Source organism: Oreochromis niloticus, linkage group LG15 (genome assembly GCF_001858045.2).
Source record: "Oreochromis niloticus isolate F11D_XX linkage group LG15, O_niloticus_UMD_NMBU, whole genome shotgun sequence".
Classification (NCBI taxonomy): domain Eukaryota; kingdom Metazoa; phylum Chordata; class Actinopteri; order Cichliformes; family Cichlidae; genus Oreochromis; species Oreochromis niloticus.
In genome coordinates this window covers 20,375,283-20,388,101 of record NC_031980.2, presented here as the reverse complement: position 1 = coordinate 20,388,101, position 12,819 = coordinate 20,375,283, and the positions used below count along the sequence as shown (strand labels likewise).

General features: G+C 38.3%; 4 protein-coding genes across 4 annotated transcripts in view; all 4 read left to right on the top strand.

Moving 5' to 3' along the window:
- LOC109194820 (uncharacterized) overlaps positions 1-12,819 on the top strand; it is a 183,095-nt gene that overhangs the window by 69,160 nt on the left and 101,116 nt on the right. The window lies entirely within an intron of this gene.
- Positions 1-12,819, top strand: part of LOC109194817 (uncharacterized) — a 71,463-nt gene that overhangs the window by 31,663 nt on the left and 26,981 nt on the right. The gene's annotated exons all lie outside the window — the stretch shown is intronic.
- Positions 1-12,819, top strand: part of LOC109194813 (uncharacterized) — a 40,439-nt gene that overhangs the window by 23,086 nt on the left and 4,534 nt on the right. The window lies entirely within an intron of this gene.
- Positions 1,728-11,365, top strand: LOC109194815 (uncharacterized). The gene is made up of 6 exons (XM_025898684.1): positions 1,728-1,881; positions 2,079-2,420; positions 2,585-2,869; positions 3,918-4,010; positions 4,087-4,115; positions 11,223-11,365. The coding sequence occupies exons 1-6, from the start codon at positions 1,827-1,829 to the stop codon at positions 11,292-11,294; spliced, it is 876 nt and encodes a 291-aa protein (XP_025754469.1). The 5' UTR covers positions 1,728-1,826; the 3' UTR covers positions 11,295-11,365.

Genomic DNA, 12,819 nt, shown 5'->3' with positions numbered 1-12,819 from the left:
CACTCTGGTTTAACTCTTTTATTACCTGTGAGCATTTAAAACAGGATTTTTTTTTTAGCTCAAACTCTTCTTGGAACAAAAACAGTAATCACAATGAAACTGATTAAGATAACATGACTAATTTGTCTGTGGTTATCTCACAATATATCATTATGTTCACCAGTGACTGACCATACAAGCTGATTTTGAACTGCTCCGCGTTGCCATGTGAAGAGTGTGATCACACAGTGAAGTGGCTGATAAAAGGTGATGATGTGATTAAAAATAACAATCAAATTGTGACTTCACAGATTAGCTTCCACCACTGTGTCTTTTCCAAAATGTCACCATAGTGACTGAAACTGACACATTCAGCCCTCAGCTATGGAAACAGGTGAGATCATGTTTAATGTCTTATTGTATTTAATTCATCTGACTAAAAAACATTTTTTTTATTCATTTTTATTCTTTGTTGCAGGTGAAATTGTACTGCAGAACAAATTAATAACTGTCACAGTTCAGTTCTGTTAATCACACCTACATCACCTTCTTCCAAGACTTTTCTCATTTCCATAATTTGTTCCTTCTCCTTTTGTTCCTCCTGTGACTCAGTTTTTACTTTCAGGGTAAAAATTCATTTCAATCAAACTTCATATTTAATTGACATCACTTCAAACTGAGGCTCCAAAGCAAAGGATGTTTGATTTCATTAAACACTTGTTGCTTCCACTTCTCTCTACTCGTGTCCCCCCCCCCCCCCCCCCCCCCCCCAACTTACATTTCCATCCTTAGTTGGAGGAATTTAGATGGAAGGAGACGAGTCAAAGATATAGAAAATAAAATTGGGCAGTTTTTCAGTCAGCTCTCCTCAATCTCTCTGATCTCTCTTTTCTCTGAACTTTTCAAGCTGTTTTTTTGTTTCACATTTCTTCACAACGTGTTTGAGCTTTTTCTTCCTGCTTGAACAGTTTCTCCACCAAGAAACCACATACAGACTGTTTCTGTTCATTCAGGCCATCTATTCTGATCTCTGACATACATGTAAAAATAAGTGATTTTTAAACATTAAACTTAAGAAATAAAATAAATAAATGCTCGAGGTGAGAGACGAGGTAGTTGGGTGGAGAGAGAGGCTCAGAGGCTTCATCAGTGTTTTAATCATTTGTGTTTCTGATGTTTATCTGGTCATCATTACAGAGTCAAACGTCCGGAGCTCTGCTGCTGCTGCAGTTCTCACATTCTCACCAAAACACTCCCTCTTCAGCTCTCAGAAAGAAATGACTTCATGTTAACAATGAGGAAGAGGAGGGTCTCAGTCCACTAAAATATTTTATCTGCTGTATTTTCTGTAGCTGCAGTTGGATATCTTCATCTCTTAGACATCAGCCTGCATGTAGGAGTTTGACGCTTCGACTGTTTGTTCTTATGTGCTGTCTGTTTTCTAACAAGCTCTGTTAAAACAAAGAGGATGGAAACATTTATCTTTACTAACAATCTTCACACATTCATCGTCCTCAGTCATCTTTTTATTTTCATGGTGTCAAACACGTCATTGTCACAAATGAACACGATGTGCACCTGCTGAGTCTTCTTATCATTTCTCTTTACAATAGTTTTTCTTTATAAAAAATGCATTCATGAATTTCAGAGATTTAAATAGCTGATGAACCCCTCTATGAAACATGAATATCAACAAAACAGGGAAAGAACTGATAATTACTAAAGTTGTGGTGAGAATGTGACGACTGACAAATAACAGGAAGTACAAACAGTCTTAAAGAGTCATCAGTTCAGAGACTGTGACAGTCGAGATCGAGAACAAGAAAGAAGTGAGACAGAGAAGCACGATGGATGAATTCAGATGGATTCAAATGTTTTTATGTCTGATGATTCAGATTGCAGGTAAGAATACAGGAAACATTTTAATAGCAACAAAACTAAATATTGTCAATATCCTTACAGTCAACAACCTTTACAGTAAAAAAGACAGCTGAGCATGCTCTGTTTATGAACTTGTGTCTAAAATGATCTTCACTCTGATTGTAAAAACTGCTGTGTTCTAATTTATTTTTCACATTTCTCTTCAATCTTCTCAACAGTATCTGTAAATGAAACATCCATGTTTATGAAAGTTGGAGATGACGTCACTCTGCTTTGTCTAAATGTGATAGATGAGCAGAATTACTGTGATGGTACTACGTGGACCTTTGCTTCAAGAAACAAACAAACAACAACAGAGCTGATCACACTTGGACAGATTAGTACAGAAGCCAAAACTAAATCAGACAGACTGAGTGTTACAGCGAACTGTTCTCTGCTTATAAAGAAGCTCACAGTTGAGGATGTTGGTTTTTATTACTGTCAACAATACAAAGTCGAGGAAACACCATCTAAACACACTCTGGTTCATCAGTCTTTGGTTGATCTCTCTGTTATTACCTGTGAGTATTTACATCAAAATAGTTTTAACTCAAACTCTTCTTGGAACAAAAAAACAAAAACAATAATCATATTCATAATAATTAAATAATAATAACTTAAAGTGATTAATATATCTGTCCTAATGCACTTTTTGTGTCTCACTATGTGACATTATGTTCACCAGTGACTGAACATAAGGACACTGATAAGGTGAAGTTAAGCTGCTCTGTGGTGACATATGGAGAGTGTCATCACACAGTGAAGTGGCTGCTTAAAGGTCAAGCTGTGGACAAAGAGAACAAAGAAACAGTGACTTCACAGACTGACTGCTCCACCACTCTGCCTGTTCTGAAGTATAATTATTTATACTCATCACATCATAAAATACTGAAGTGTGAAGTGACTGATACTAAAACAGGAAAAGTGCAGCTGTTTACCTTCAGCCATCAGACCTCAGGTGAGGAAACAGGTGAGATCATGATCAACTATTTAATACGACTAAAATCAGCTAAAGCTTGAATTTACAACAGATAAAAAACATGGAAAAGTTTTATGTTGTGTTGTTTCATTTATTCAGGTGACGCAAAAACAACAAAGAAACCAGCCAGAAAATCTGAAACAACCACAACAATTAAGATGTTATTAAAATCAGGTGATGTTAATAAAACTAAGTTGACCAAAAATATTTATTCATTTTTCAGTTCAAAGTGGCCTTTTAATATGATTTACAGCACATGAAAAATACATTCTCTCTCTCTCTTTTTTAACTTCTAATTTCAGATGATACAACAGCAAAAACTGTGGAAAGTGAAAGCACGACACCGAACAACAAACCGTCAGGAGATTCACAACATGGTAACTCAACCATGTGTCTGCAAATGAAAAGTTAAAAATAAACTGTAATGTATATTTTACTTTTTATGTTTCTATTTTGGTTTTTATATTTTTATTCCAGTCGTTTCATTACATTTATGTACATTTAGCTGAGTGACAGTCAGACATGTATCCTACAGGAAACATAAGATGGAAACTTTTGGTCTGAAGATGTTTTCATTTTTGTATTAAACATAAATATTAAACATAAATATTAAATATAAATATCTGTCTCTGAATATCATGGCTGTGGGTGGAGATATATTTATTCACTTAATCACTGTCAGTAAAATCACACGTCTGAACTCAAACTTTTCTGTTCATGGGATATTTAGACAGGAATAACTGACTTTGGTTCACATAATGTAAATGAAAGCAAATGTCTCTGATCATGTGCGTCTGTATTTTCCTCTTCATATAACATTACACCAGCTGACTGTGTAAACATGGCAGCCATCTTTAGCCATTTTCCATATTTTAAACTAGAAAATGCTTTTGAATTTGAGTCCATCAAATTCCAGGTGTTTAACTTTATTGTGTACTTTACATTTAAAATATTACATAATAAATAAGTAAAATAATTTAAACAGAAAACTGCAAAGAAGTCATGTGAATAATTAGAAGTTTTGATTCACTTTTTTCAGATTTTGTATCTTTGAGGTTCATAATTGTCTCTGTGGGATTGGCAGCACTTTCAATAACAGCTGTGACAGTCAACATGTGGACAAAAACTAAAGGTAAATTTAATCATGAGAAGTTTGAATGATTTTGAATTTTCATTTTAATATTAAATTGACTTTTTTCTCATTTTAGGGAAGAAAACACAGATGGATAAAAACACAGTAAGTACAAAACTCAGTAATCCAACATAACTAAAACTTCTAAATGTTGTATTTCTGATACTGTAAACGAAATTTCAGAGATTATTTTGAATTTGTTGAGCGAAATGTGGTTCAGCAGAGGACTGAGAGTCAGAAGTTTATAGGTGAAAGGTTGTTGGTTTGAACCCCACATGTGAGGGTTTGCTTTGGGAAAGTGGATCATTGATGCTGTCATCTGCCTTTAAATTATCACTGAAATTATTATTAAATATTTGTGATAAAGTTGTTAAGCTTGTCCCAACAGCTGACACACTGAAAGAAAACCAGCAGGATGCAAAGCAAAAGAATTTGAACAACAAATCACGAATGAACAAAACGCGACGCACCCCACTGCGCAAGGTGACGTCAGAGTGACGTTTTTATACGTCAGTCCACTGAAGGGATTGTTTTGGAACGCCAGGCGACGTCTTTTTTCGGATGTCTACTAAAAGTTAAGTGTTGACATCTGTACAGTCTCCGTGTACGGGCTATTTATAGTCCAAATTTGGTTGTGGACGACTTTTCAATGTCAAACTTAGACTCACTTTAGACATCGGTTTTTTTTACTGCTTCTATGAGCTCTGTGGTCCCATGTTTCCAGAGGGTGGAGGACATGGTTTCTATAGGCCACCAGTTGATTTTTCTGTAGCTTTATTTATAGCTTTGTATGTCTCCAGTTATCATCTGTGGCTGAGACAATGAAATGAAGTTATTAGAAAATGATCTGGAACAGTATTCGAAATTGGACCAGTTCATACCAGTTATGTATGAAGGAATGCAGAGAGGTCAGCGAGCATCTCCAGGATGGCGAGGGATCTTGAACTAAAACTAAAGTGAACAGCTGCTCGGTGGATTTCAAGCAGATACTCCAGTTCATACAGACACACTTCTACAAACTTTTCATACTTTCCATCGCAAATTCTCACAGTCCAGCTACCGATCACAACCACATTCAGTGCCTTTCACAATAATGAGCTCTTCATAATAAACAGGATACTTGTAAGAATAAACCATATATAATGGAAATGCTCTTTTAAACTTATTAAACACATTGTACTCATTTTAAAAGTAATTCAATTTTTTCTAAAGACTTAAAACTTTTTTATTTTAAATTTTAAGAAGGATTTCAAAAATGTGTAATATGTTAACACATTTTAATAAATGACCGTTTTAACCTGGTTACAAACAAATAAGCTGATTAATTAAAATAAATGAACTAGTTAAAAAAAACAGGAAAATGTCCAACAACAAAAAATAACCCACATGCACTAAATAAATAAATACGCTAACACATATTAAATCATGTTTGTTTATAAATAATCTGTATTCATATGTGTCATGTTGATAACAACAATGTTGATATTTCTAAATAAAAAATGAAATCTATTAATCATGTAAATTTCCTGCACCGTCCTCAGGTGGTGGTGAAGGGCTGGGGTGGGGACTCCCTTGCAGTCTTGGGATGTGCTGCATTTTGTGCTCATAGCTGCAGGTGCTCCTGGTTGGTGGCTGGGCTCTTCTTCCACTTGCAGGGCCTGGAGCCCTGGTTCCCTGGTGTTGCCCAGTTTTTGGTTGGGTCTCTTCCTGTTTGGGAGTGGTTTAACACTAGAATTACTGAGCCTTTTTTCCCTGGTGCAAGTCCTACTACTAGATTTACTGGCCTGCGCAGATTTGCGTAAATTCCCCCCGACCTTAACACCTCTTGGCACCCCGCTGAGATTTTCACAGGTCGTCAGCTCCATTGTTCTCCTGCTTTTGTTGTGCAAACACACCCTCCCCCAACCCCTAACCATGAGAGATTCAAGTTTTTCCTTCCCTGCAAGGCTGCTTTCCTTCCTTAACATATATACACAGAGTTGTACATATATTTATATATTTATATAGCCACACCTTATATAATATGCATAAAGTCTAGTTATACACACAGACACATCTATATCATATATACACACACACACATATATATATATGTATATTAAAAAAAAAAAAACACCCAGCACGCCCCTGCGGGCGGTTTATCCTTCAAGCTCGGGTCCTCTACCAGAGGCCTGGGAGCTTGAGGGTCCTGCGCAGTATCTTAGCTGTTCCCAGGACTGCGCTCTTCTGGACAGAGATCTCCGATGTTGTTCCCGGGATCTGCTGGAGCCACTCGCCTAGCTTGGAAGTCACTGCACCTAGTGCTCCGATTACCACGGGGACCACCGTTACCTTCACCCTCCACATCCTCTCGAGCTCTTCTCTGAGCCCTTGGTATTTCTCCAGCTTCTCGTGTTCCTTCTTCCTGATGTTGCTGTCATTCGGAACAGCTACATCGATCACTACGGCCGTCTTCTTCTGTTTGTCTACCACCACTATGTCCGGTTGGTTAGCCACCACCATTTTGTCCGTCTGTATCTGGAAGTCCCACAGGATCTTAGCTCGGTCATTCTCCATCACCCTTGGGGGCATCTCCCATTTTGACCTTGGGACTTCCAGGTTATACTCGGCACAGATGTTCCTGTACACTATGCCGGCCACTTGGTTATGTATGCCTTGCCTGCTAGCATCTTGCACCCTGCTGTTATGTGCTGGATTGTCTCTGGGGCATCTTTACACAGCCTGCACCTGGGGTCTTGCCTGGTGTGATAGACCCCAGCCTCTATGGATCTTGTACTCAGAGCTTGTTCTTGTGCTGCCATGATTAGTGCCTCTGTGCTGTCTTTCAGTCCAGCTTTGTCCAGCCACTGGTAGGATTTCTGGATATCAGCCACCTCCTCTATCTGCCGGTGGTACATACCGTGCAGGGGCCTGTCCTTCCATGATGGTTCCTCGCCTTCCTCCTCTTTCTTGGGTTTCTGCTGCCTGAGGTATTCACTGAGCACACTGTCAGTTGGGGCCGTCTTCGTGATGTATTCGTGGATGTTTCTTGTCTACCAGTAGCTGGTGTTTTGCGCCTCTGGTATTCTTGCCAATCCCTTTCTGTGCCCCGCTCATGTATTGACCCATGTGCCTGTTCATCTTAGCCGATATGATGCCTGACAGGAGCTTCCATGTGGTACTGAGGCAGGTTATTGGTCGGTAGTTGGATGGGACCGGTCCCTTCTTGGGGATCAGGGATCTTGCCCTCTAGCCTCCTTCTCCATGGAGGGTACTGCCCCTTGTGGCTGTTCAACTTGTAGCCAAGCAAGTGATCATCTCACTGATCACTGCTGCCGTAGTGTAGATCAGCTTGTTAGTGTCGGTAATCGTGGTTGTAGGTATCATCCGTAGTGCTGCATTAACATCATCTAGCAGACCTTCTGAGGGTACTTCACGTAATCTAAAACCGGCTACGGGGGATCCAGGTTTCAAGCTTGGCCATGATCCTATCCTTCAGGTCAGTTCCTCTCGCACTCAACGAGTGCGAGAGGAACTGACATATATATGTGTGTGTATATATATATATATATGTATGTGTGTGTGTATATATATATATGTATGTGTGTGTATATATATATATATGTATGTGTGTGTGTATATATATATATGTATGTGTGTGTGTATATATATATATATATATGTGTGTATATGTATATGTGTGTATATGTATATGTGTGTATATGTGTATGTGTGTATATGTATATATGTATATGTATATGTATGTATATATGTGTATATGTGTGTGTATGATATAGATGTGTCTGTGTGTATAACTATGTATGTGTGTGTATAACTATGTATATATATATATATGTGTGTATATATGTGTGTATATGTGTATATATGTGTGTGTATATGTGTGTGTATATATATATGTGTGTATATGTGTGTGTGTGTGTGTGTGTGTGTGTGTGTGTGTGTATATATATATATAAAATATGTATATATATATAAAATGTTTGTATAGTGCACTTTCTCTACCTTGCTCTGTCCACTTTTTTGCAATGACAATGCAGATTTTCCACTTGTGGGACAAATAAATGCAGATTTGCTGTGTGTGTGTGTGTGTGTGTGTGTGTGTGTGTGTGCGCAACATTGGCATTTGTTTACTTAGATCCAAGGCAGGCCAAACCTCTGTGTTACAACCTACATACAAAAGACAGACATTCACAATATATGGGTACACAAGTCTGTTTTATTTCAAAGTCTTTCAAACTTTGAAACGAACCTTGGTAGGGAACAGCTGTTCCCTACCAAGCATTTCTTGCAGCTGGCAACAACGGTCGTGCATTCAGTATAGTTGTGACTTCCGCAAAAAATGTGGTCAAAATCTCATGAGTAAGTTGAAGCATTTCTATCAGGCATTTCTGAAAGTTGTAACACAGAGGTTTGGCCTGCCTTGGATCTGAGCAACTCTGAGTGAGCAAATGCAAATGTGCCAGGCCTCAAGGACAATGGGTGGTTTGCACAACAAAAGCTGTAGGAGAAACAAGCTGACGACCTGTGAAAATCTCAGCAGGGGTGCTTAACACCTCGGGACTTGCACCAGAAAATAAAAAAGCCAGTAATTCTAGGGGGTATTGGGTTTAGGGAAGTTACGCAAATTTGCGCAGGATAGTAAACCTAGTGTTAAGCCCCTCCCTTGTGGCTGCTCCACTCTATAGGGTGGGTTTGCCTGCATCAGTATGTCCGGTCTGTGTCTCAGGGGCTCTTCGATGCCCGCAGGCCCTTTTTTGGAGGGGAGAGGGGGGTGGGGGTCCTTTTTTGTGTGTCTGTTGTCATGTGTGAAAATGACTGAGGTTGCATGCAGTCCATGAAGAGTGTGTGTGTGAGGAGGGGGGGCGTGGTCTGCACAGACCGCAGTGGGTTGGGCCATTCTTGTGTCTTTGCTGGCTGTATTGGGCGATGACCCACCCCTCCTTTTTAATTACATCTTTGCAGCTAATGACATTTCACCATGCACCATATAGTGGCCTTTGGGGGCAGGTGTGTCATTATACGTATCCTGTAAAAACAAAAAATGTAACAGAAATGAAAAAATAAACAGGTCAAGAAAACAGAAACACAAGAGGAGCCTGTAAAGAATTTGTAGAGCTCATGTTGGAGAAGCAAATGTGTTTGGCACAACATCACATTCAGATCATGATTCTGAATCTCAGCTCTCAGACAAGACAGGATTTTTTTTTAAAAGTCTTAATCCAATCTGATATATTTCATCTTGTTTCTATTTATTTGACAGGTACATTATGATAGCGGCCACCAATGTTCCCTCTAATTTTTTATGTGTCTGAGCGAACACACAAACTCCCTGAGCGATCCCTTGGACCACTGTGAGCGACATCAGACGTGTGCACTGTGGTCACACCAGCATCGAATTCATCCAAGTTACATGGTTTATTAAAATAATCAAATTACAGCATTTACATTTATGTTAGACTACTTTTAATTAACTGCTTTAGCCCACTTACAATGAAAATTTAAAAAAAATCTTGTTCATGACCTGTGTAGTATGTTAACACTATTGGAAGTAAAAATAACTTGAACTCCAATTTTGAAAACACAACTTTCTTTTTTTCTTTTTTTTTTCATAAAGCTCTGACTTGTATTATGAGTATGAGTCTGTGGTCTGGGAGAGAATCCTGTAAGTCTGTCTGAAAAATACAGTATATAATGACCAATGTTGGGCAATTAATTATATAGTTACTACTTCAAAAAAGTAACTCAGTTATGCAAAAAACAAAGTTTTTTGCAGCTGTTTACCTAAAAATGCAGCCAGGGCATTTTTTTTAAACAAACATTTCAAACTATTTACAGAACAATCAGCTGTTCTGCATCAAATCTGATGCCACACAAATTATTTGTGCCACTCCAAAAAATAATTTCTGTCCACTATGAGATAAAGGAGAACAAAAGCCTGATACCTGCAGGCCTGACAACAGGAGATGTATCACTCCTGTAACACCTGTAACATTCAGCAGCCGCCTCATTGTTCTGACACACCAACAAAACTATTGACTACACTACACACTAACTACACACTAACTACACAAGATTTGCGCTAAACATCTCAAATCTCTCACATCTCAAAACACCACCGTCACTCCTAAAACTTCCCCCCTTCCTAAACAACTAAATGCCACGTTGCCATATCATTTTTTGATTGGTCGACATGGTACATTTTTCCACCAATAGGAAAGGGTGGGGGGGGTTTTTGGTGTTGTCTTTGCTCACAGGCGGAGAGTGCTTTCGACGTTTTCCTTATAAAACACAGTTTTTACCGTTTCTTCCCGCAGTAAATATAAACAACGATAGTATTCAGGAAGAAAACCAAACATTGCATATATTTTTATCATAACTCTGGTTTTACGTGGCCTAGCAACACAATATAAAAACTGGTACAAGTCCACACTTTTTCCGTCAATTGTTCCGTCTGTCCTGCTCACGTCTCCAATGGTTGTACACGTTGTCATTAACGTGGCTTCACTCCACATCAGCCACGCCGCTTTGCCAGCTAAAAGACCGGTGTCGGCACATAAGGACGCTGTCATGGCCGGTCAACAACGTTGATTGGCTGCTATTGGCTGGACTATGGGATAAGGAGGCATCGTTCTAATCCCATACGGGAGCAGCCAGTCACTTACTGACTAACACAGCAAAACAGAATTGTTAAAGTTTTAATTCTAATTGCAATTCAGGTTAGATTTTTTTGTGTGTGTGCGCAATGCAGATTTTCTGTGCGCAGAGACCGTGTCAGTAGTGCGCTATTGTGCAGCTTAGAGGGAACACTGGCGGCCACTATCGTTCCCACAATATCATACAATTGATTGTCCCGAAAATCAGAACAGAATTAGGAAAAAGCCTTTTAAATATGCTGCCCCTGTTTCCTGGAATAATCTGCAGAAGGAACTAAAAATGTTAGAAATGGTTACGTTTTAAGTCCATCTTAAAGAAACGAGAGAATAACTCTTTTAGTCACTGTGATTGTTTTTAATGTTGCTCTTCATGATCTGTTGTTGTATATTTCTCACATTTGTAGGAATATTGTATTTTTTTAATTGCTATGTAATTATGTGATGCATGTACTTTTGACTTTTGCTGCCATGATGCCAGGTCTCTCTTGGAAATCAGATGTTAATCTCAATGAGATTTTTACCTGGATAAATAAAGGACTAATAATAATTTATTTGACAGGTACATTATGATAGAGATGAAGATGTTCCAGTCAACTATGAAAATGTGGGAGACTCTGCTGTTTCTATCTGACTGCACTGATCAACAACTTGCACATAAAATCACTGCTGTTATGTTATCAGTATCATCTCATCTGGTTTTGCATATTAAATGTCTTAGATATGATATGTCCATTTTGCCCACAAGTGTGTGTGTGTGTGTGTGTGTGTGTGTGTGTTTCATGGTATTTTTGTTTTAGTCTGATTAAAGATGTTTTTAATTTCCCAATTGTGTTTTTGTCCAATGTACATTTATAACATGCCTTTAATGATCTTTAGAATCTGTATAAATATTCTGTTTTCTTTATGATAATTTGATCTCAATATTAAAACAAATTTCTATCCAGTTTCAGTGTTTGCTGCAGGTGAAACTGTATTTATGCAAAATAAATTATTAATTGTCACAGTTTAGGGCTGAGCTCTTTTTCATGTAGTACCCTTTTCTGTCCACCAGAGGTCCTCAGTCTGTCAGTTTGTATACAGTCACCTGTTAATCACACCTGCATCTCCCAAGGAATTTCTCATTCCTCTCATTTGTGCCTCCTCATTTTCTCTCCTGCATCCTCCTGACTGTGACTCATAAAATATAAATATCCTTAGTACACCATGATGAGAGGATATTGTAATTCCCCAAACTCATTTTTAGAACAGAGGAGAGAGAAGAGAGAGATCCATTTAGTGGTTGGTGAAACGAGACGAGTCAAAGATGGACAAACTGCAAAATGAGAAAATGGGTCCAAAACAGAGGCTTCATCAGTGTTTTAATCATTTATGTTTCTGATGTTTATCTGGTCATTAATACAGAGTCAAACGTCCGGAGCTCTGCTGCTGCTGCAGTTCATTCACTCTCACAGAAACACTTCCTCTTCAACTCTCAGAAAGAAATAACTTCATGTTAACAATGAGGAAGAGGAGGGTCTCAGTCCACTAAAATATCTTATCTGCTGTATTTTCTATAGCTGCAGTTGGGTATCTTCATCTCTTAGACATCAGCCTGCATGTAGGAGTTTGATGCTTCGACTGTTTGTTCTTATGTGCTGTCTGTTTTCTAACAAGCTCTGTTAAAACAAAGAGGATGGAAACATTTATCTTTACTAACAATCTTCACACATTCATCGTCCTCAGTCATCTTTTTATTTTCATGGTGTCAAACACGTCATTGTCACAAATGAACACAATGTGCATCTGATGAGTCTTCTTATCATTTCTCTTTACAATAGTTTTTCTTTATAAAAAATGTCTTAGTGAATTTCAGAGATGTAAATAGCTGATGAACCCTCTATGAAACATGAACATCAACAAAAAAGGGAAAGATCTGATAATTACTAAAGTTGTGCTGAGGATGTGACGACTGACAAATAACAGGAAGTACAAACAGTCTTAAAGTGTCATCAGCTCAGAGACTGTGACAGTCGAGATCGAGAACAAGAAAGAAGTGAGACAGAGAAGCACGATGGATGAATTCAGATGGATTCAAATGTTTTTATGTCTGATGATTCAGATTGCAGGTAAGAATACAGGAAACATTTTAATAGCAGTCAAACTAGATTATATCAGTA

What these genes read in the sequence shown, in the direction of transcription:
- LOC109194815 (XM_025898684.1), top strand. Translation starts at nt 1,827, where the DNA reads ATGGATGAATTCAGATGGATTCAAATGTTTTTATGTCTGATGATTCAG. An exon ending in TGATCTCTCTGTTATTACCT is followed by an intron (nt 2,421 to 2,584) that starts GTGAGTATTTAC and finishes TATGTTCACCAG; the next exon opens with TGACTGAACATAAGGACACT. An exon ending in CATGTGGACAAAAACTAAAG is followed by an intron (nt 4,011 to 4,086) that starts GTAAATTTAATC and finishes TTCTCATTTTAG; the next exon opens with GGAAGAAAACACAGATGGAT.